The 22,310-nt window shown below is 40.2% G+C and overlaps 3 protein-coding genes across 4 annotated transcripts in view; 1 reads left to right on the top strand and 2 right to left on the bottom strand.

The window, feature by feature from the left end:
• LOC107192258 (RNA-binding protein fusilli) overlaps positions 1 to 6,744 on the bottom strand; it is a 33,233-nt gene extending 26,489 nt beyond the window's left edge. For both annotated transcript variants that reach the window (XM_015581474.1, XM_015581472.1), the window contains exon 1: positions 6,505 to 6,744. In XM_015581474.1, the coding sequence (XP_015436960.1) occupies positions 6,505 to 6,651 (147 nt within the window). In that variant the 5' untranslated portion in view covers positions 6,652 to 6,744. The remainder of the gene's footprint in view (positions 1 to 6,504) is intronic.
• A 5,866-nt stretch (positions 6,745 to 12,610) lies between these two features.
• Positions 12,611 to 17,674, bottom strand: LOC107192180 (GPI mannosyltransferase 3-like). Its single transcript, XM_015581386.1, has 3 exons — positions 17,303 to 17,674; positions 17,032 to 17,272; positions 12,611 to 12,717 (listed from the first exon to the last, which is right to left on the bottom strand). The coding sequence occupies exons 1-3, from the start codon at positions 17,672 to 17,674 to the stop codon at positions 12,611 to 12,613; spliced, it is 720 nt and encodes a 239-aa protein (XP_015436872.1).
• Positions 17,675 to 18,756: 1,082 nt separating this feature from the next.
• Positions 18,757 to 21,364, top strand: LOC107192247 (zinc finger BED domain-containing protein 1-like). The gene is made up of 4 exons (XM_015581460.1): positions 18,757 to 20,037; positions 20,303 to 20,718; positions 20,805 to 20,962; positions 21,042 to 21,364. The coding sequence occupies exons 1-4, from the start codon at positions 18,757 to 18,759 to the stop codon at positions 21,362 to 21,364; spliced, it is 2,178 nt and encodes a 725-aa protein (XP_015436946.1).
• The last annotated feature ends 946 nt before the right edge of the window (positions 21,365 to 22,310 follow it).

The following is a 22,310-nucleotide window of genomic DNA, read 5'->3' as shown; positions in this document are numbered from 1 at the left end:
CCAGTATCCAATTCGTTCGAAAAATAATAGATTCTCATAGATAGACATTGTTTTCTAAGTAACAGCACAAAACCGTGGGAAGATATTAATGAAAATGCGCAAAATGAATTTTTCCATTCGACAAGTTCACACACATACAGACAAACAGTTCTCCACAGGATGATACCTTGAAAGTTCATCGTGCCAGTTCACCCCTCCTTTCGATAAATAGAAACGAGCACCTTGTCACGACGTATAATTTCGTTCTGGTAATGCAGAAACCACCGCGTCAGAATAGCCTCGATGATAGTCGACATTTTTCTTTTGTCGAACGATATACATATAGAAGAAAAAAAAAAGGAAACATCTTAAGGTCAGATTTAATTACAACGATCTACTTGTATGTACACATATCAGGCCTTTATGCATTTGTTGCGCAATCAGACGAATCCATATTTATAGTTCCTTCTGTTACGTTCGCGCGATGAACGGGGAATCGCGATATTTTCGGTAAATCGCGAAGTCATTCGATACATTGTGCTGAACCACTCTGTATGTACTTGCTTCCAGGCAGACAATAAAAAAAAGCATTAAAATAAGAAATAATTTTTATTAGGTATTAAACACACGAAGTGCCTTGGTACCTAGAAAAACCCACTTAGATACCTTGCAACTGAAGTGGTGACATACAACGTCCGGTGGTATTGAAATAATTTTTTCTAAAACTGGCCAATTATCTACAAGTGACCCACCCACTACAATACGATACAAAACACACTTTACATATTCTTATCATGATATTAACATATTCTGTTATGACTGTGAAAAATTACTCCATTACTTCAGCGTTATCTCAGTGAACTTTCAAATACGTCAAAAAACTGTTGCATACGTTCATTTCGAAGCATATCAAACAACTTTATCGAATTTCATGAAAATCGAAGGGTACACCACTTCAAAGTTGCAGGTAAAAAAAAAGGAAAGACTGGATATCATTTGGTGCCTAATATACAGCGTGAAACAAAAAAAGGATTCATCACTTCTGGAGTAGATAGTACTTGCCTGATGATGAAAAAAACCCCAATAATGTCCCAATGGGAAAAGTCCCCATAAACATGCAAATACCGAGCACGACAGTTCGAGCCACGAGATCCACTCTCCAATTATTTCGAAATGTCCCTCTTCCGTCCACGATTTTCCTCACACTAAAGCAAACCAATCTAAGTGGGGAAGGAGGGGAACACATACAACACGGATTCGAGTTCCTTGACGGAGGTAACGGCGGCGACAGCGGGGCCGAAACGATTTTTAACGACTGATCTGCCTCCTCCTCCTTCTTCTCCTGAAAACCTTTTTTCCCACAGAATACATTATGCTCTTAGCAGTTTATTCCGTGAGACGAGAATGCCAGGCGAAGAGGATGGACGGCTAGGGGGGAGGGGCGAGAGCACAAAGAGGGGAGGAGGGTGATGAGGAGGGCGGAGAAGAGGAAGAAAAGGTTCGAGCAACGGAGGACCGGAATGGGGGAGGGGAAGGGGTTTGGGGCGGACGCGAATAATAGACCTGTGCACGCGTAATATCTAAGCTCGAGGAAACCGTGGAGGAAGATGGAAAAAGAGAGAGGCCCACCAGGTGTAATTGGACGGTCGACGACGACAGTGGATTTTGTGCCCCGTGTTTGCAGAACGAAAACTCCTTCGTGCAAATATCAGCCTACGTCCATGGACGAAATAACGTGCTCGGGGACCGTGTGTACCACCGGGCAGGATAATATTTATTGTTTATTAATGGTTTCGTGGAAGCAGAGATAGGCGAATTTATTGTCCAGATCAGGGAATCTTAAATATTTTTCTACTCACGGCCCCTTTTCGCCCAAAAAAAATTTTACCCCTGGTATATAAATACATACGTATGTACACGAAATAAATATACAAATAAAACATTAACTGATAATTTCACAATTTCTGACAAGAATGTCTAAAAATTCAAATGCAGCAGAGTTTTCAATTGTGTACTAAAGGCTTTACTACGTTAATAATAACACATAATTGATTAACCCGTACAGTAAATGCCTACTTTATAACTTTAGTGACAATATGTGGAACATTTCTTGCCGATTAGCATTACGAAACTACTTTAAACGGTACCCAAACATTAGAAAAACTGTGTTACTGTGACTACTAATTCATTCTTTATCGTGAGTAAACATATTGTTTTGTATCTAAAAATGAAAATGAAGCCAAATTTTTAATGTTATACTGCAAGTTTTACTCATTCATAATAACACATAAATAGTAGTAAACTTTATTAAAACTTTTATTTTATTATATTTACAATGTTAAGAAATGTTACACATACATAAACATCCACAGTCTGGTTATCATTCGAATACTGTTATTAATTATTCGATACATCCGAAGGAATATGATCGTCGGAATGATTCCACTTTCAGCTATACGATGAAACACGCAGCCAAGCAAATATGCATAGCAAGTCGAAACCACCTCGAACCGGTATACGCGAAAATCCACGCAAAAGGTCATACCTCAAAAATCGACGTATACATAACTCGTTAATGGTCCCCTCGACCTGGTCGATCGATTTTAAACGCCGGAAACGATTCGCAATAATCACCGTTGCGGCGAACATTCGCGAAACGATGTAGAAGACCAGTTTCCGGATTGATCCATCCAAATACGTAATTTTAATTATAGTTAAGTGAAATTTTATTATAATATGTTCTATCTGTTATTTGAATGTATATTAGACGAATTCACGCCCGTTACATTAAATTATTATTATTATTATTATCATTATTATTATCTTTCAGTTTCCTTCTCGCGAATCCCGTCCATGTCGACGGCCATTTTCCTCCAGGGATCCCGCGTAATGGCGCGTCAAAAGCTACTAGGGAGAAGGCTCAACCAAAAAATCTGTCGTTCTACCGGTGTGATTTCTAAAAAGAAAGTTTTCTCGATCGATGGGTCTCTTCGTTGCGGCCTATAAAACCGTTGTGGATCACGCGAGCGTTTCTTCGTCTTCGATTCTACGAAATTACAGGCATTTACAACACGTAAAACCAGACGACGCTCGAGGTTACTCGGCCTCGCGGAACGGCGATTTCGAGCAGCGATTCCTTGGCTTTCCAAGAGTCAACGTCCTCGATTTTCACACGGTGAAGAACGTCTCAACGGGTCGTTAGAAACAATCTTCACGCCCCGTAGATGAAAGATATAGGAATACAATTTTACTAGTAATCAATCGTAAAAATTACGACTGAAAGATAACACGTGATATTTCAGAGAAGTACCATTTCTATTGGCATAGAAAGCTACGTGATAAGTATTTATGATGGTCGGACTTGAAAATAATGAAAAATTCAGACAGTAATTATTCAGCACCACCTGGGCACATTCTGACAACATTGACGACAACGTGCTCCGATTTTTGAGAATCGCAAATTCGAGGACATAATTTGGACGATAATTTATTGATCTAGGGTTAAGGAAAAATTGTTACAGTTGTTGAATGTTGTATTTATCAGAGGAATCTTGCTGTCGATCGATCTTAGGAAGTTCATTGGAACCGTTATCGGTCACCATCTTAGGTAACTATGACTCTATGCTAATATTTTCCCAGGTCCTTTTGTTCCTGTACAATAAACGAGAAGTGAAAGCGTTCGACGTTTGCAGCGATCGAATTCGTTTCGAGCGAAAGAAAGAAGGGAAGCTTCCATGATTTTCCACTCGAAAGATCGTGCAACTGGGAACTTTCGTTACTTCCATTTAACGTCACGATACATTTTACGAAGACTTTCATTACTTTGCAGTCATACATGCAGATTGCGTACTAGAGAAATGCATTCACGAAGAATCGATTATGTGGAACGTCGATATTAATTTATTCACGGCTCTGTCCAACATGTCAGGCGAAACGTTGACTCGTGAACCAAATCCACATCGTTTGATTTGTCATGAATATCAGCGCGATTCGATAACATTCCCCGATTGGGACGATAATAGATCACCGATAAAGTTGCCAATATTCGACCTCTGTTTGCATCGATCGAATTAAGGTGCACAATTATTTGGAACCTAAAGTTCTTGGGAATTCACAATGGAACTGAAAGTAACTATCAAATCCCTCATACGTATTCCATAACATCTCTAATCTCGGTGTTTAAAAATGGAGTACATATATAAGAACGAGAATTTTCACAAACATGCACAATCTAATATAGTTGGAAAATTCTTTCCAAGACATCCTATAGACGTCCTTAAATTGTTACAAGAATATTACAGAGTTAATATGCTAAGTGTTGTTGTCCTCTTAAGAAGTTTTAACGTTCACCAAAGTTTGGTCCTTCGCTTTGAAAATAATTTTTACACGATAGATAGAGTTTTAACGTTCACCAAAGTTAGATCCTTCGTTTCGAGGATAACTAGTAGACGATACAACACGATAGTAGCAATACGGTACATATCGGTCGGATTTCCTCGAGGGCCCTTGGCGCGGCGGGAGAAGCTCACCGGCGGCCATTGTCCCCGATCGGGCACGATCGGAGATAGTCAGGTATGTGACTCGAGGGGAAAAAGGAAACACGACCGTCCAGCTGGAACTCGGGCGCACTCGTGCAAGGCGATTCACAATAAAGAATAAAGAAACTTGGACGCACCTGTTGCCGCCCCGGATGCTCTCAATTTCGCAAAAAATATTGCCTTATTCCGAAGAGTTCGTAGCATTTTTTTTTTTTATAGACTATTGATAACTGCGTGCTGTATCGCGAGTTCTGCAATAAACTTACTGGGACAGTTTCAGTCTGAAAGTTTACAGCCATTCGTTTTCGGAGTAAAGTAGGAGACTACAACAATCGTATTATTCTTACGGAACACTTCGAAATTAATACAGAATGGATACTTTTAGATGAGAAATATTCGCGAACTATAGTAACGATGCTATGGCTAAATGATTATGATGAATCAGAACAAGTTGAACGAGTAGGATGTTCAAGATCTTTCACGATTTTCAATTCCGGGTATGAGATATTTCTGGAAATGCTTTTCACTGTATGGTCATTGCGGTTAGTTTGTACATTGTACATAGATACGCGGACCCCTGATAAGGTTACCTTCGAGGCTAGAAATCTTTTCTGAAGACACGTTAAAGACCTTCGAAGATACCTACTGTACGAATATACCAATATTTTCATTAATAAATGCGTATTCTGTTTCCCAATGCTCAAAGAACTTTCTACGAGTTCAAAACATAACATTCTGCCAGCTAACAAATACCCGCGATCCCTTTCAATTCTCAAAAACAACAAACACGCAGCGGCAACTTGAAGCTTTTATAAGGTACACTGTTATGAAGAAAAACAACGCGAAAGATAAAAGTAATCTTGAATGAATATTTTAATGATTAAAACAGGAAAAACGTTATTTTCGTTAAACGAATGTTTATACAATTGCCCGCTATTTAAACGACACTTTCTACTCGTTCGAAACAATCATTATGGCGGCTGACAAGTTACCCACAAATCCCTGTCAATTGTCTTTAAATGCCCCATTAGACGTAAACAGTCACGAAAGAATTTCAAAGTAAAGTTGCGAAAGAATTTCGGAGTAAAGTTTCGAAAGAATTTCGGAGTAAATTCGTAATAGGAGGCGATGTAGTTTACGAACAAGGTGGGATTATCGTTAACATGGATTATGGAACGCGTTCATACAGGAAACGCGAATTCCCATCGTCGTAATATGGGAGAATTAATGAGAGAAGGAGTCCATGGCGCCAGATAATCTCGACGGCAAAGCTGGAGGTAATGGACGACCTTTCGAGGGCGCGATGCTCCGCCCCCACCGGATAATTCGAGAAACAATGGCAGCCGGAGACACGCATAAGCATTACGGCTGAGCGGGACTCGCGGCAAGATTGACAGTGGCCGGAAAGTCATCAGTGAATGACAGTTGTGTCAACTGTCGGTCATTCGACACTTCACACAAAACAATGCAAATAAAATGAACGCTTTAAATCCTGTTATTAATTTTACTCCAAAACTCTAATAAGCATCCATGTTATGTGCTTTGCACAAAATTGGTGGTTTTGAAAGGAAAAAAAAATAAGAATAATCACTCTCGCATGTGTCTATACGATCTCATAGTGTAATTCATTTGACTTTGGTAAAAAATTTCAAAGAGAATTTAATAACCAAAGAAAAACATCGAAGAACTAGTATGTATCGTCCTAAATAGCATTACAAACCGTGTAGGTTATAGTAAGTTTACAAATCACGGTTGACTGTCAACTATTCGAGATACGGTACTTGCACGGTATCTCGATACAACAAGAATTTTGTTGACGACCTAAGCAATTTATTTATCGTTTGAAACAAATCGAATTCCATATAAAAATATACTTTTTACTATTCTGTCGCGGAATTACTCCGAAAATCTTGCGATATATTACGATGAACACTGTGCACGATAAAACGTCTAATACATATACCTGGTCAACAGGTGGAGTAATTACCTTGTTCTGCAGCACATCAATGAGCACGTAAACCAGCAGCGTGATCTCCTCCTCATCCGAACCGAGAGCATTACCCTGAAGACCGGCGGTGGCCACGTAAAGGGCGACCAGGTGGGTCGGTCCCCTCGCGCCCGTCGTCGTCTGCATCTTCTATGCCCACGGATTTCCGTTCCTCTCGATCCGTGTTCCGACACTGTTGTATGTATTCCCACTTTAGGTAGTCGAGAGGAGCAAAACTTATTCCACGTGAACCGAATCTATCGATGTAGAGCTTCACACTTCACGTCGCGGGGGGGACAAAACGGAAAACACGTAACCGTGTCCTGGATACGTGTGTGTGTATGTAAGGGGCAACAGGAAGGGGGGAAAAAGCAATAAGCTTTTCGTAGGCGCTCACCTGAACCCGGTTACTTTCTCACTAAACATTCACAAAATTCTCAAAATCCTGCCGGGCGACATATCGCGCTTTATTTATCCCACAATCTGTGTTGCGCTCTCTGTCCCCTCTTTCGAGGTTATGGGGACCGCGATCAACGATATACACGACGTATACACACGTAAATATATTAACTCGTCCAGCGTATCACACGTTTTTCCAGGCTGCAGAGTACGGTAAATATCGACACGATAAAACTCCGCGGAACGGCCAGCACCCGCGAGTAAAATCGTTTTTTCCACGCGGCCTCTGTGTCTCTCTGTCGACGGCGCGCCGTCCCGAGTGGCGAGAGGTTTCGTGCAACACTGGCGAACCAACCGGCGGGGGAACGGTGGGGAAGGGGGGGCGACCGTTGCGCGAACACGTCGTCGTTGCCTCACCTGGCGACTGCGCATCGAACCTGGTCGCTCGTTGGCTAGAGCGAACAGAGAGAGAGAAAGAGAGAGAAGAGAACCCCTTTTTTCGTCTTCGATCTTACTCGCTCCCTCTTTCGCTGGTTCCTTCTCTCTAGCTACCTTCCGCGCTCCTCCGTTGAACTCTCCGCGAGGAGAGTGTCTCGATACGTTGGCGTGACGAGGACGACGGCCTCTGCCAAGCCGCGCGCGCGTGCGCTCACTGTTACCGAACGGGCGCGACGAGGATGGAACGATCGACATACGACGCGGTGAAAAAACGCGGAAACTCGACGATAACGGGCACCGGTATAGGTAGAGGTGTATAAAGAGAACCAACCACGGGTTAAATTCGAGAAACTTCTCTCTGGGCCAGTCCCCCCCCCCCCCTTTGATTCCACCACCACCACCAAAGTGGATCTAAAACCGATAGAGACACTAATGTGACTCTTCTCTGGTTGTGTTGTTGAGCGTGTTTGTCGTCTGTTGTGTATATACGTTTCGGTGAAAACGCGCAACCCAGCCAGGTTAAAGAGAAGCGAAGGGAAAGGCAGGTCGAAGCGCGGCAACGCACGGGCCAGGTGCGCAGACATTCCACTCGCCTTGCGGTACGCTCACCCCGCTACCTCCTCGACCATTTATTTTCTACTCGGAGGCGGCCACGTTTTACCTCTTCATGGCGGAGTCCTCAGAGGTTGTTCGATATATAGTATCGATTCTCGAGAGAGAGATGCGCACACGATTTTCTGGTCTCGTGTCTTGTCTTATGAAGGTCGACTACGAAATATGTATGTATATGTACTCTTTCCTGGTTGCTTAGTTGCCTCCGTCTTGGACTCCTGTGACATGTTTTGGGCAGCTTGTTCCTTGTTTCATCTAGTGTCTAAGACTATGGACTCCTCTGAGTTTGTAAGATCTGGACGGTTAAATACAGTAGAACTTTGATTATTCCATCGCCTGCAATTTCTGTTACCATGTTTTGGCAATTCATATTGTTCAAAAGGAGGGGTGAAACAGACTAATTAAAAAGTCTGTTCAATTGTGTGTTTATAATAGATAGTCTTATTGTTAGGCCTGTACTCTAATGGGTAGTCAAAGTTCTACCATACAGAACGTGCAATTGATGTACAGTAATTCAAATTAAGTATCGTTGAAGTCCATCTGAATAAGATCGTGTTTCATGAGGAATATCCTGCCATTGAGGATCCCACCGCAAGGATGCTCTTTTGTCTAACATCGCCAAGGATACTTTGCCAATCGATGAGCGGTATACGGACATTGGTCCGCGAGCGTTCACTTCGAATCACCAATGGCGAATGATTGGCGTTAGCGGAAAGATCCCGGTCGTTAGAATGAACTGTCAAGCAGGTAAACAGTAGGTACATTCGATACGATAGCGAAATGTACACAGCGGTGGTTAGATACATATCGAGTAACGATAAGAATTATGGCATTAGTATTAAGAATCGTCACGTAGTTTGGAGTACAATCGGGATTCTCCATGTTTGACGAATAGACTTGCCACTTTGCAATTTAAGAAATCTACCATTCTAGCGGTTACAATAGAATCGAGAAAATATTAGATCGACACACAAACAAGTTCAGAACACTTTGCAACTAACACTTTGATGTCATTACATTAATCAAAAGCTCACGAACTTCATGGAGATGTGGCACAAGTTGCCGGTTGTCTATGTCAAATTCAATAAGAAGATCAACGTGCCTCAAAGAAGAACATTCAGAAAGGATACGCTGAGGGGGGCCAAACGGAAGGAGTTTCTGCGGTTACCAGGACCTTTCGTCGATTACCAATCCCTAATCTTTAGATCCTCGACTTATTTCTAAACAACAACGTTCGATCAATCGTTTCAGGAACGGTCTACCCGCAGTGTTGAAGTCTAGACATACGTGTGTGTATGTGTGTACATTGCAATCGAGGGAAAGGAAAATGGCGACTACCTTGCACGCTCCCTCTCAACACACAAGGAGGTTCTACAAGTATCTCTGTAAGAGATCACACACAGGTTCGCGGCGCACAGAGTCGCCGGTGCCCCCGTTTTGGTACTCCCTTCCATAACACAATCACGGCCTTGATAGGCGTGCGCGTGCACGAGCGTGTCTCTCACGACCGGTGCTGATTTACATCAAAAGCCGTATCGGGTCTACGGTGACCCGGCCATAAGAAATCCCTTGGATGATTGTACCCTGACGAGCAAACTCGGCTTCCACAAGGGGAAAAAATAGCGTAAGGCCTCCTACTATTTACTAAATTTATTTCAAGTACTAAAAAATACATGTTAAACTAAATGTTAAGTTTACATAAATTTCAGTAACTCCCGAGAGACCAAGTGGCCCAATCCCTACGTCGCTTTTTCCCCTAACAAAAACCGCATTTGCTCGTGAGGATACCCCGTCGAGAAATGTCAGGGTAAACCATTTTTATCTAGGTAGAAACGTGTCGGAACGAACTCCCCGGGGTCTGATCTAGCTGCAAGCACGCCGTTTCTACGAGTTTTCAGGCGACTGTTAGGAAGAATGAGACAACCCGAAGGAAAGCCGACGAGCAACAGGTTGGCACGATCGCGCCGACACTGGTGGGGGAAAAACCTGGGGAACGGAAAGAAGCAGCTATGTGTGTGCGTGTATAGAGACAGAAAACACGAAGGCAACGAAGTGGGAAAGCCAAACGTCGTGTGTTGGATTTGATCGGATATGTATATGTACCTACGGTCTCGGAGCGGAATGCTTAGCCGCTGCTACGTAAAGGAGCCGAGACGCGCGGTGTGTGCGTGTGACACAGGGAGGACCGGATTGGTTGGTCACCTGTTGCTCGCAGCGTCGTGATTGGTCGGCCCCGACGACGCGTAACGACTGTCCACGAGAGAGGAGGACAAGTGCATCTCTCGTCGACTGACTCTACGCGCGATGGACCAAGATCGAGAATAGGCAATATAAAAGGATGCTGTGATTTCGTTTGGCCCGTCACAAACATCCGTAGTATACACGGCATAATAGAAACAGAGACGGGGGGGGGGATTTTCGGAGCGTATTTCATTCGTTTTGTGGTCGTGTAATCGTAAAATCCGAATGTTTTTCCGGATAATAAGATAATACACACAGGAGTAGGATCGTAAACGTTGGTTCAAATTAATCGCTGAATTCCATCGTAAACCGAAGGTATTCTTATTTTGGGAAGCAATAGTTTGGCGGACTCTTGCTCTCACGACACTTCTTTATCTTTAAATTTTTAACGCCCAGACCCTTAACAAATTTTTAAATATGGACACTTCAGAATCAGCTGTATGATAATTAATTGAAGTTAACGCTGCGTCGAAGTACACCGGCTCGACCGGCCGAGCCGTGCGGTACTATGTAGGCTAGTTGGTAAAAGTCTTGAAGTTTGTCTATTTCCATCACACCTTGTATATACCTACGTGTGTAGATGTATGCACGCTACATTATTCGTCCTTCCTCGTCAGCGGGTCGACCACGGAACGATTATGAAATAGGTACATGTTTACCGTTTTTGTAAGTTCGTCATTTCGCGTTATAATTACAATCAAGTCTATATGGGACAACGATTATATCCACCGATCTCGTTGAATGACTGCAAATATTGCTTGCGTTGGAAAAAAAACACAAGAGTATACATGTCTCTGCAGATAGTGCTTCGCATTCAAAGGATAATTAACGGAGAATGTACAATGAGTTATTGACTATTGTAAAATCAGACTGCTCAGGATGATCCTGGGAACAGGTGTAAGCTGGCCAAAGCATCGACGGCAGAGAGAACCAAGCGCGAGACCAAAGTCCCTGTACAGAGAGCAAAGTCTACCGCGACGCGACGATGGAAGGAAAGCCGGTTTACGATATCGGACTCTGAACCTCCCCGTGTCATATTGATTCCATGCGATCGAGAGAGCCGCGTTACTATTAAATAGATGCGAGTCGTACTATAAATATAGACTGCGCATGCATAACCGTCGACTGTTTTTTCTTTTTTTTTACGGTGGCCTGTTACTTCCTTTTCAACCAACGGACGATAAAATTATCGATCTATGACGAAAGACAACACTTTACGAGAAAACGGGGAGATCGTTAACCTCGCAAATTTCTCGATGAAACCAATACGAGTCTGCTCGAGAATGCACACAGAGCGCAATCGATCGAACTGTATTCTTAAATAATTTATCAGGTGGTCAATTCTTAACCCTTTTAGTATCCAAAAGCCGAAATGTCGGCTCCGCCATCTTTGCCACAAATACCTTGAAGGTATTTATATTTCGGCTCTTCATACGTAATACAAATTATAAATTCTGATACAGGAAGTGACAAAAGTATAATACTTCCAAGATTTTAAAATAAAAGAAAGTGTTAAATTAGCTATCTCTTTAGAAAAAATGTATGAATTTTAATGACTATTTTCCAAGGTACTTTTAGATTATCTAGATGATACACAAAAAAATTGCCAAGCATTAAGAAGGTTAAAGAATCAAAACGTCACGATGACTTGGCTGTATAGATTCATTGTTGATTCCCGGCAGGCCCATGGCATTTTTCACCGAGCAAACTCAATGAGAAAGATAATTCTCAATTGTTATGAAGCTAGAGAAACGTTTTATAGGTTAAAAAAATGTTACCTCGCAATGAGATAATTGATTACCACTGAATCCTATTCACGGGATGGTAATAAACTCGCCGGAAAGAGCGCCTGGCGCGCGTAATCAAGCTTCGGAATACCAAACAGCCGATTCGGCAAACGGCGCAAGGTCGACTATAAAAATCGACTAACGAAACACGCGATGTTGTCGTGTGGAAGGTGGTCGTCTAGGTACAAACAGACACGCTTGCAGGAATCGACGGATAATTAATGGACGAATCCTTGAAACTTTCATGAGACGCGTTCTTCTGTGGTGGACTCGAAAGACTTCCTGGTGGTGCCGTGCCCTTCTAGAAAATGCTTCCGACCTTTGGCTCGTCATCGTAACCGTCTTCGTCAAAAGTTAATCGTATCCAGGACAAGGAAAAGTTGGTATTTACGTACGACCATTTCCCTGAAACGTTTGGGGAAAAAAAAATAAAATTGAAATTGAAATGAATAGTCGTTCCGAATATCGTGTCGACATGATCTAGAATAAATAATATACAAATTCCGAATATATCTGCTTTGCAGAACATTTTACACGGACGGATCCGAGAGCGATGGCAGAAGGGCAAAAGGCGGACACAAAGGGGCGAACTTCCTCAAGACAGAGAACACCTGCCAGACACCTGCTTCTTAGGGGATCCCCTGTAGACCCTCGGGGGCCAACGTAGGATCTTCTAAGCCGAAAACCATGATCCTACCGTCGTGAAACGGTGATCGTTTTAAAACTCCTGGTCGACCTGGAATGTAAAAACATGTTCAAACGAAACTATATACATACGTTTACGTACGAGCGGTAATCGTGGCAATGCATTAGCGTCAAGTTGCTGTATAACTTAACCTACTGACAATCATAAGTCTTTTTGTCGTAAATACACTGCCGTACGTAAGTATTAGGACACTCATCGAATATGCAATGGATGTTCCTAAGGCATTTACGAAATTGCTAAAAGTCTGAAGTAAATATTGCTTAGGGGATATTAAAGATCGATGGACAACGTTAGTGGTACATGGTATCATTTTTCATTTTTACGTACATAACACCTGTTTCGTACAAGACCAGGTGCTTTAATATTTATGCGCAGTAGTGTACATTGAACCGAACCAGAAAATACATAAGCGATAACGGTCGAATCGGTGGACTGTTTCGCGCGAATATAGAACAATTCTAAAAGCTTGCACCGTATTATTGCTGCTGATCATACGTCACAATTAATTTGCTTCTTTAGTTTTTTGACCGACTTCGAAAAGGAGAAAGTATACAATTCGATGTGTATGTATGTTTTAAATACAACAATATTGTAATGTTTAATTTTGCGCCGTCTCTGAAATGGTTGCAATATATTTAATATGCTATTTAGTAACAGAAAATAAGTTTTCTTAACCGCTGTTACATTTCTGAATGAATAATAAAAACAGGAATTTTTTCTACTTTTTAGTGCATTTCGAAGTTGGACTACAATTTTAAACAAAAATTTTTGAAATGCTCCTCCAGTACTTATATACGATACAACAATAGTAATATCATCTTGTGACGCGTTCGTAGGGAGAAACGATCGATATCCTCGAAAAACATTTCGATTGTAATATACAACCTACTCGTAGGTTCGTAGCGACGAACGATCCGCCGTTTCGGATGCTCTTTCACGATATATGTAGAAGGAAGGGGAGCGGATTCACCGTTGCGCAGAACTTTCTCTCGAACGAGAATTATACCCGTGGCTTTCCTGCACGTTGTGAGCCACGTAACTTTCAAACCGTCGCAAATCACGCTGCTCCTTCCGCGAACGGTTTCCCATTAATGTTTAAAATCGAGGCGGAGTCGAACATCGAAGAGAAAGAACGGATCCCTCGTCCAAAGAAATGGCGGAACCCTTTTTCAGACTTAGGACGCTACACTTTAGAATTAATGGACTACGAATCACGATGCACCTATGTATGTAGCACACTCGAATATGTGAAACACGATAAAATAGAATTCTTAACAAGAATTAATAATAGGTACTTTTCTTCTATCCTTAGCCGTCATCCGTCCCTTGTCAATTCAACACATTTTCCTCCTAATTAGTATAGGTCCGAATGCAACAGTCGTAGAATTAGTTATTATTGTTATTAATCGTAGACCTGTCCTCGGATCTTCTCATTCGAAACCATTTGTTTCTATGGATAACGGTCACGAATTTTCCGATGTTTCCGTGGCGCGATTTAGAGGGTCTCTTACCGTAAAGCAAGCGCGGAACGGAGTTTCGCTAATAACGAAGAAGAAGAAAAAAACCGGCCACGAATGAAGAGAGAAGATAGAAGGAAGAAACAGAAAAGAAGAGGAAGGCGAGAGGAGAAGCTACCACAGGCTTGGTCGCTGACCCGCTCGGAACGTTGACTCCATGTAGTCAGTCCCCTCTATACACATTTTCTTCCATCCCGTTTGCACACCACCACCACCACCACCATCATCGCTCGCGGCCCGTACCTTCGATTACAGCCACCAGTTATACCTTACCTTACTTTACCTTGCGTTACTTTACCACGTCCGCCTTTCTTTAGCCCGCGCGACCATTATATTCTGCGCTTAGCGTCTCGGGGGATATACGTATGTATCTTGTCCGTTGCTTTCCCAAGCGTCCCTCCTCTCCATCCGCATTCTCGACGTCTGTTTTTGTTGTTGCAACACCACCTAGCAGCTCGAACGGGCGAACCTGATTTATCTCGAGTTCCGCTGGGGAACCGGAAGCCTGGACCCATAACCTCGCTAAAATCTTTCCACGAATAATCGAACGAGACACGGGCGAAAACAATTGATGGAGGTTCAATCTTGATTCTTGTTAGAACATGTTTTATACGAACGATGAAACGTTAACAGGTATTATTAATTTTGCGCCACACACTTTTCAGCTGGATTTCGTAAAGACAAATTTCCTTTGTCAGACGACAAAGACTTTAACGCAGTGTTTACCAACGTGGAGCGTACGCCCCACCGATAGGGAATTTGAATATTTTGGGGGACAATTAGCAATTGACATTCGTCACCTCATCGGCAACAGTTTTATTTACGAGCCTTCTGTATTTGAATAATGTAGCTATTAAACTTGTTCAACACTTGGTTCACTATTATGCTAAGGAGGCATCGAGATCTTTGAGGCGTTGAGGTGAAGCACGATACAAAAAAGGTTAAGAAACACTGCCTTAATGTAAAAGTAAATGAAAATCGTGCAGGTAATAATAGTAATGACTCTATTGCACTATTTATTACACCACGGGAACGACGAGCGGCCGGATTTTTGAAAGTTTCTTAAAATGCTTTCTAACGATCGACAAGGATTAAAGAGCAGAAATATTTCGAGTACGCAACATTGTGGATAGCGTTGGTAATGATCACGATAAAGTAGATAACTACCGGAGCCGGGCAAGTACCGTTAGAATCTCTATCATTCCTGGCGTTGTTTCGGAGATTCAAGCCCTAGTCGGTAACGGTATACACGTTTGTGTTTCTCCCCACCGCGAATTTTCGACCGTTTGTAGATCAGAATCATATCGTGATCGAAGAATCATTTTCGCGTCGAGAATGGTTCCGCGAAAGATGGTGGTCTCCGTCGTCGTTCCCATCACTCTACACCTTACCTTTTTTCTTCTCTCTCCTAGACCGTCGTCGTTGGTCGCCACCTCCTTGGAACCAGCCCTCCACTCGCGGTAAACTACCCGACGGGGAATACACGGCTCCTCCCGCCCATGGCGCTCAATTATTTCTATTATTACCGAGACCGCCCTCTTCGACGCTGGTCCAACCTATTGCTGCGTGTTAAGTAATCGTTCACTAAGTGTAATCGTCGAAAACGAATTGGTTGTCACTCGCTTATCGACTGGCCCCTGTTGATACATTCATGAATGGAGACGTTCATGGAATCATACGGAACGCTTCATACAATCTACAAACGTAGCTTCAATGACGGAATACAACAGACATAGAGAAAGAATGAAGAGTATTTGTATTGAATGTTTGCTGCTTTTTGATGTTTAGTATCTGATCCAACGTACTCATTTTTTGTTAAGAATTAATTGTATCTTTGTTGAATGGTAGAAGCTCGATAATTGAAGATCCATTAATTGATGGCTAGGAACGCCCCTCGCTAACACGTATATCTCGGCACCCCGTTCTGTCGCCCAGCAAGAAAGGAAAGACACATACGATGTCGTGTTTAACTCACATATTTTTCATCACAGAAAGTGCGATATAGGTATATAATAATGCTTTAAATCGAATATTTCAATACTCAATAACTTTTTTGATATCTCTAACAGAGATAGTAAGCTGATCAAAAAGTGTGTACATCCAGCCCACCTTGTATCATGCAGGCTGTATGTAGCTACGTCAACAAGTGAACGAACGATCGGCGAGAAGAGCGCGTGTGTGATTGGAAGCCGTTAATTGATCAATTCTTAGAAATCTGGCCCATCACAGCCCCAAAAAGTGTAGAATTTACGTTTCCAAACATATCGTTCGTTTGATCAGTAAAGACTTAGACTTAGATGGTAACATACCGATATATGACAATCGTGAGTTATGTACATATTCCAGTAGAATGATCTGAAGTTTATTCAATATCGTATGCTTTCATATCATAAAAAATAATTCATATTTTTTTATAATAATAATATTAAGGACAGACCTAATAATATGAATACAAACAAAATAATAATTGTTGCTCTGGGCCTGCAAACATCTTAACACGCTCCTGCAGCCCGCGATGTTTCAACCTCTTATAACCTAATCAACTTCATTTACTTTTAATTCTTCATTTTAGTATTTCTAGTAGTGTGCTTATGGTTACGCATTTTAAACGTAACTATGAAATAGTATTATCAATTTGGTATATAATAATATTGGTTTAATTACTTTTTATGTCACAGAATTGATCAGCTTAGTTTCTCAATTGTTCATTTCAATGAAAGAATCTTCTATTTAGAAATAAACTGCAGAGGAAACAGAAGTATGTAATATATTTCGTTTCTTACAATTCAAATTCAATATTTTTATTTCAGTTTGTATATATGAATACATCTTCCATAATTTGATTGAGGAAAGTGCGTATAAAATATCTCAGAAATGAGTTGATAATGTTCTAAAAATTGCACTATTTTTGGTGAGACATTGTCAAATGTTATTACGTGAGTAGGTATTGTTGCAGCATCATTTTCATTGTAATTGTGACTCAGCCATTGCATTGGATCTGCAAGAAATGCATCTGCTTCGTCCACGTAATTTGTAGAATTATGAAAATTAGGCTCACAAATCAATATTCTTATGGGTACCAGAAAATATTCTTAATAGTACCAGTACCAATTTATACATAAGCTATATAGTGTCCACTTATTTTTTGTCCATTGATAAAATTTGAATTCTCCATAAGCAGTGATTAATGCTTGGAATATTCTAGGCACTGTTGTCAAAACTGTTACATAATCTAATGATATTAGTGCCAATATTCTGTAAATGATAGATATCAGGAATGGATAGATGTAATTGCGAATGTTTGCAGTCCATTCCCACGTTAAGTATCCATATCCAAATGCTAAATGATGAGCCACTTCCAATGATTGCCAATATTTATCTGGTACATGTGTAGTTTGAACAAGAAATACAGAGCTTAATCTCCATACCAGCAGCAACAATAGTATTTTATACTTTCTAGGCAAATACATTTCTTCCAGTGAAAGTACTACTAACTTGATTACTTCAATTTTAGATTGTATTCAAAACGAATACCTGAAAAATATTAACGAAATAAAATAGTCGCATTCCGAAAAGTATTATCAAAATTTCAGATCTGATAACATTTCTACAAATAGAACTTTCACTAAAAACTCTTCATATTTAATTGTTTCTTCCATAAGAATTCACTTTTTTTTGTTAATAATTAAATAAAATGTATGCATATAATAGACAGCTTGCAAATCTTTAACGCCCAAGCCTGGCAGGGAACTGTTCTTTTTACATAAACAGGTACCTTCACGAGCAAACTCGGCTTCCGCTAGAGGAAAAAGTGATGTAAGGGAAAGACCTCCTACCACTTGGTCTCGGAGTTATTGAAACTTATGCGAAATTAACATTCGGTTTAACATTTACTTCAGTATTTGAAATAAATTTTGCTAAATGGTAGGAAGCTCTTTTCTTACGCCACTTTTTCCCCTAATGGAAGCCGAGTTTGCTAAAAGCAACAATTAAAAATAGAATACATATTTTTTTATATGTAATTTCGTATTCCCATGGTTTTATGAAATTGTTCCTCTCTTCTTTCTGTAATGAAATATTTTGTTTTCATTTAAACAAGACTATATATTGTACGTAATAATCGATAAAGATGGCGCCACGTTGAAACCTCACCATTTTGTGGGATCGATTAGTTGAGAGGTCTACGCGTAGCGATATTTCTTTGAACAAGAGAACGAAAGTCGATAGCGTCGTTACGAGAGGTAGTCGATAACCGATTGGGCATCGTTCTTTTCGAAACGAGAAATTGAAGTTCGATATATCTGTAAAATCGCTGCTTTAAGATATCGGATTGCTTCGCGGTAAATTTGTTATACGGTTACGAGCACGAGCCGGACACGCGGATATTCTAAACGGAAAAGCAATGCATCGTTCCGAACGAAAATCCTCCATTTTGATGAGAAAGAAGACGCTATGAAATAGCCGAAATACAAGAAATACTTTATATTTGTATTTTAATACCTAAAACGACAACAAGACCCGCCCGGCACATGTGGGTTTTTGATTTAGAATCATGGAAAGTAAATCAATATCATTGTCGAACAGCGGAAAATCCGCCACGGCGGAGGATTCTAAGACCGAAATGCAAATGGTACTTGCAAAAATGATGGAAGAAAAGCATACGTACACGTACAAGAAATTAGTGGTGCCCATGTCGATGCGAAGTATCTATTGGAAGTTCTTTGGATTTCCAGCCACAGACGATGGAGACATTCTAACTAAAGTCAAGATTATTTGCATCTTATGCAAAACTCAAATCGCCTACAATCGTAACACCAGCAACTTGCGTATGCACTTGCAAAACAAACATGCTCAAGAGTTGTTAGAACTCGAAACTACTAATCCTCCTCGAAGGCGGATACTTTCACAAGAAACGAAAGAGCGGAGAGCTCAGAAGAGGTTATTAAAGGCAGGTTTAACGTCCGCACAACATATTTACACAACTAATGCTGATGGTACTGTACAGATAGACGGGGATATTCAGTTCGTGACAGATCCGAATATAAGTCTTTCTAACATCGAGGATGACATTTCAATCGGTCAGCCGTTACGAGTCATGATCAAAAGCGGTTCGAATATTAGTAATAACAGCCAAAATGTGGCCTTTCTTATGGCCGAAGAGAATATTAATCAGTCGAGCATCGACGGGAAAAATGTGTCTGATGCTATAGCAGAATTCATTATAATGGACTTACAGTTACCTGAGGTAGTGGAAGGCCGAGGATTTCAGAGGCTAGTCGCGACTCTACGGTCGCCTTGCGAAATTCCGAATAAAAATAAATTAGAAGATGAAATCATACCAAAGATTTATGACACCTTCCGTGAATCAGTGGCGACAACTTTGACTTGTGTCACTGGTGAAGTGGGTCTTACCGTTGAAGAGTGGAGATCAAATTCTGACGAACGTTTTGTTACTATCTCTGTTTACTATCAAAATGTCGGTGAACCAGTCTTAGAATGTAAAGTATTAAGTACAATTCATGCGCCGTTGGATTGGGAAGAGTCTCAATGGGGCAATACAATAGATTCTTTGTTGCTTGATTGGGATTTGAAAATAGAGAGGATAACTGCTACGGTGGTAGCTACATCTAGAACAGAACTGTTAACTGCATTAACAAATCGGGGATTAACATTAGTTCCTTGTTTACTTCATACTTTACAAGTATGTGCTCAAGCTTGTTTTGAAAATCCAGAGGTTGCTTCTATATTGTCTAAATGTAGAGCAGCTATCGGAGCTATCATAAGCCATCCAGCTGCATCGGCAGCTCTATCGATGCAAGAACAGTTACTGGAGGTAAATTTAAAATTATATTGTACACAAACAATGTTATGGTAGAGTTCTACCTACAATGGTTGCATAAATAAAGGGAACTGTACTTTAATCTTCACTTGGTGGAGTGGAACAATAATAAACCTGGTTCACCAATTAGAAATTGTAAAGTCCCTAGCAAATTCTATGCAATCCTAGTTAGGTGAAAAGCTATTCACTTTATTGATAATTAAATCGATTGTTAATTGATGAATGAGCAAATTTTTTAATTCATTTAACATGATTTCAGCTGGAGGAGAATACCATGCTGATGGATTATCCGCCCGTGTGGACGTCAACGTACAACATGCTCGAGCAGATAGTCCTACGTCGTAATATCGTAACGTCGATTTTAGAAAGCATGGAAGGAGTTGATCAAGAGATGGTTGATGTAACAAATGAACAGTGGAAGATCATAGAGGATCTTGTGACTGTTCTGGAACCGTTCAAAGTCACTATCATGACGCTTAGCGAGGAAAAAATGCCTTTGATATCATTACTGAAACCATTACTTTGGCAACTTGTATCTTCTCATCTCAAAGTAAAAGAAACTGACAGTGATATAGCTAGATCTTTCAAAGAATCCTTATCCGATATGCTTTGCGATAGATATGCGGATTACAATGTTACTCTTTTACTTCAAATTGCTACCACTCTAGATCCAAGGTAATTATAGATTTTTACTTGTAGTGTTTAGCACTGTCAGGTGTGTCTGTAAATGAAAATATAACTAAAACAATGTATAACATTAGATTTAAGCAACTTCCATATGCTACTGAAGAAGATAAAAATCTAGTTGCAACTCCTATTAAAGATATGTTAACAAAATTAATACAGGAAGAGTCTGGGGATACTACAACAACTATTAAAATTGAGGACGAGCCTCCAAATAAGAAAAGTCGTTTATCTGGTACGTACAAGTATCATAAATCATAATTTAAATTCTTACAATATTTAGTAACATTTGATAATTAATGAACCACATTTAGGTATGGAACTTTTACTTGGTGGTTTATGTTCGACAAAAAGTGGAATGCCCGCAGAGGAGAAGGCAGATCTTGAACTTGTACAATATCATTCGGAAGCGACCGCTCCTCTTGATTGCTGTCCGCTTCAGTGGTGGGCTAAAATTTCCGCAAAGTGTCCAAATTTAGGGAAGCTGGCTTGTAGATATAATTGTGTGCCTGCATGTTGTGCACCACCTTCTAGAATCCCAGCGGAGGTGCAAGTTCTGTATGATACAAGGCGAGCCGCTTTACCTCCTCATCTAATAGACAGATTGCTCTTTCTTCATGGTAATCATACGGTTTAAGGAGAATGTTAAATAGTACTGAGATTATTTTAAAGTATTATTTTGTGGTACGTGAAAACAATCTTTAAAAAGTTGATTGTTTTTAGATGATTGAAGTTTAAAATGGATTTCTAAGCATGCTTATAAATAACAAGCTTCACGAGTTATTGATTCCATTTTCAATGCTACATCGAGTTAAACTAATTTTGCTTTAAGTACAATACATTGAGTCTACATTATTGTACTTTCAGTCAGTGTCTTTTCGTTAGCATTATCAGTCAATGGATTTCAAAGAATGTATAGATAGACTTAGATAATTTTAAATATCTTGAAAACGAAACATCTATAAAGATTTTATCACAATATATTATTGTTCATGATACTAATGAATGATGAATTTGTTTCCATCAAAGTTTCAGATGAAATTTCGTACTTTCAAACTACAGGAAATGTATTTGAAATTTATTTCGACTTTGATCATCTCTTGTTAAGTTTTCAATAATATTATATTATTAGTTTTAAAAGAATTTGGATTTCAAAAGTTTAAAGGGTATAATAGATGTTAAGGAAATGAATACCCTACTTAAAAAGTAATAGAAAAAAGAATAGTTTTCAAATTTGACGCCATATAATGTATCACGACATGGTAGTTTTAAATATTATATACCATTATGAAGCGTTGGAAATAAAATTTCAATGCAATTAGTATTATGTTAAAATAATTAAAATATTGATTTTTTATTCAATCTTCGTATTTATTTGTACATAAATCTTAGCAGTAGTTCATTTGCAATAAATATGCAAATGCAATTACACAAGCAACTTGTGATACGTATACTGAAATATGTACCGAAAATATGTTAAGTTACTGGCATCATTGAGATATTCGTTTGTTAGATGTACTTCAGCAATACCTCCTCTTTAAAAATAATATGAGAATGAACATTGTAAGAAATGAAATTGTAAA

The sequence above is a fragment of the Dufourea novaeangliae genome, unplaced genomic scaffold (assembly GCF_001272555.1).
Source record: "Dufourea novaeangliae isolate 0120121106 unplaced genomic scaffold, ASM127255v1 scaffold299, whole genome shotgun sequence".
NCBI classification, from domain to species: Eukaryota; Metazoa; Arthropoda; class Insecta; order Hymenoptera; family Halictidae; genus Dufourea; species Dufourea novaeangliae.
The sequence above is the reverse complement of the archived record's forward strand: the minus strand, read 5'-3'. Positions and strand labels throughout refer to the sequence as shown.

Excerpts from the sequence above, each read along its gene's own strand:
- LOC107192180 (XM_015581386.1), bottom strand. The coding sequence starts at position 17,674 with ATGTATTTGCCTAGAAAGTATAAAATACTATTGTTGCTGCTGGTATGG. Across the intron at positions 17,273-17,302 it reads GTATAAATTGGTACTGGTAC|ATATTGATTTGTGAGCCTAA; the intron begins TATTAAGAATAT and ends GTACCCATAAGA. Across the intron at positions 12,718-17,031 it reads TCAATCAAATTATGGAAGAT|GTCGACCAGGAGTTTTAAAA; the intron begins GTATTCATATAT and ends TTTACATTCCAG.
- LOC107192247 (XM_015581460.1), top strand. The coding sequence starts at position 18,757 with ATGGAAAGTAAATCAATATCATTGTCGAACAGCGGAAAATCCGCCACG. Across the intron at positions 20,719-20,804 it reads GCTACCACTCTAGATCCAAG|ATTTAAGCAACTTCCATATG; the intron begins GTAATTATAGAT and ends GTATAACATTAG. Across the intron at positions 20,963-21,041 it reads TAAGAAAAGTCGTTTATCTG|GTATGGAACTTTTACTTGGT; the intron begins GTACGTACAAGT and ends AACCACATTTAG.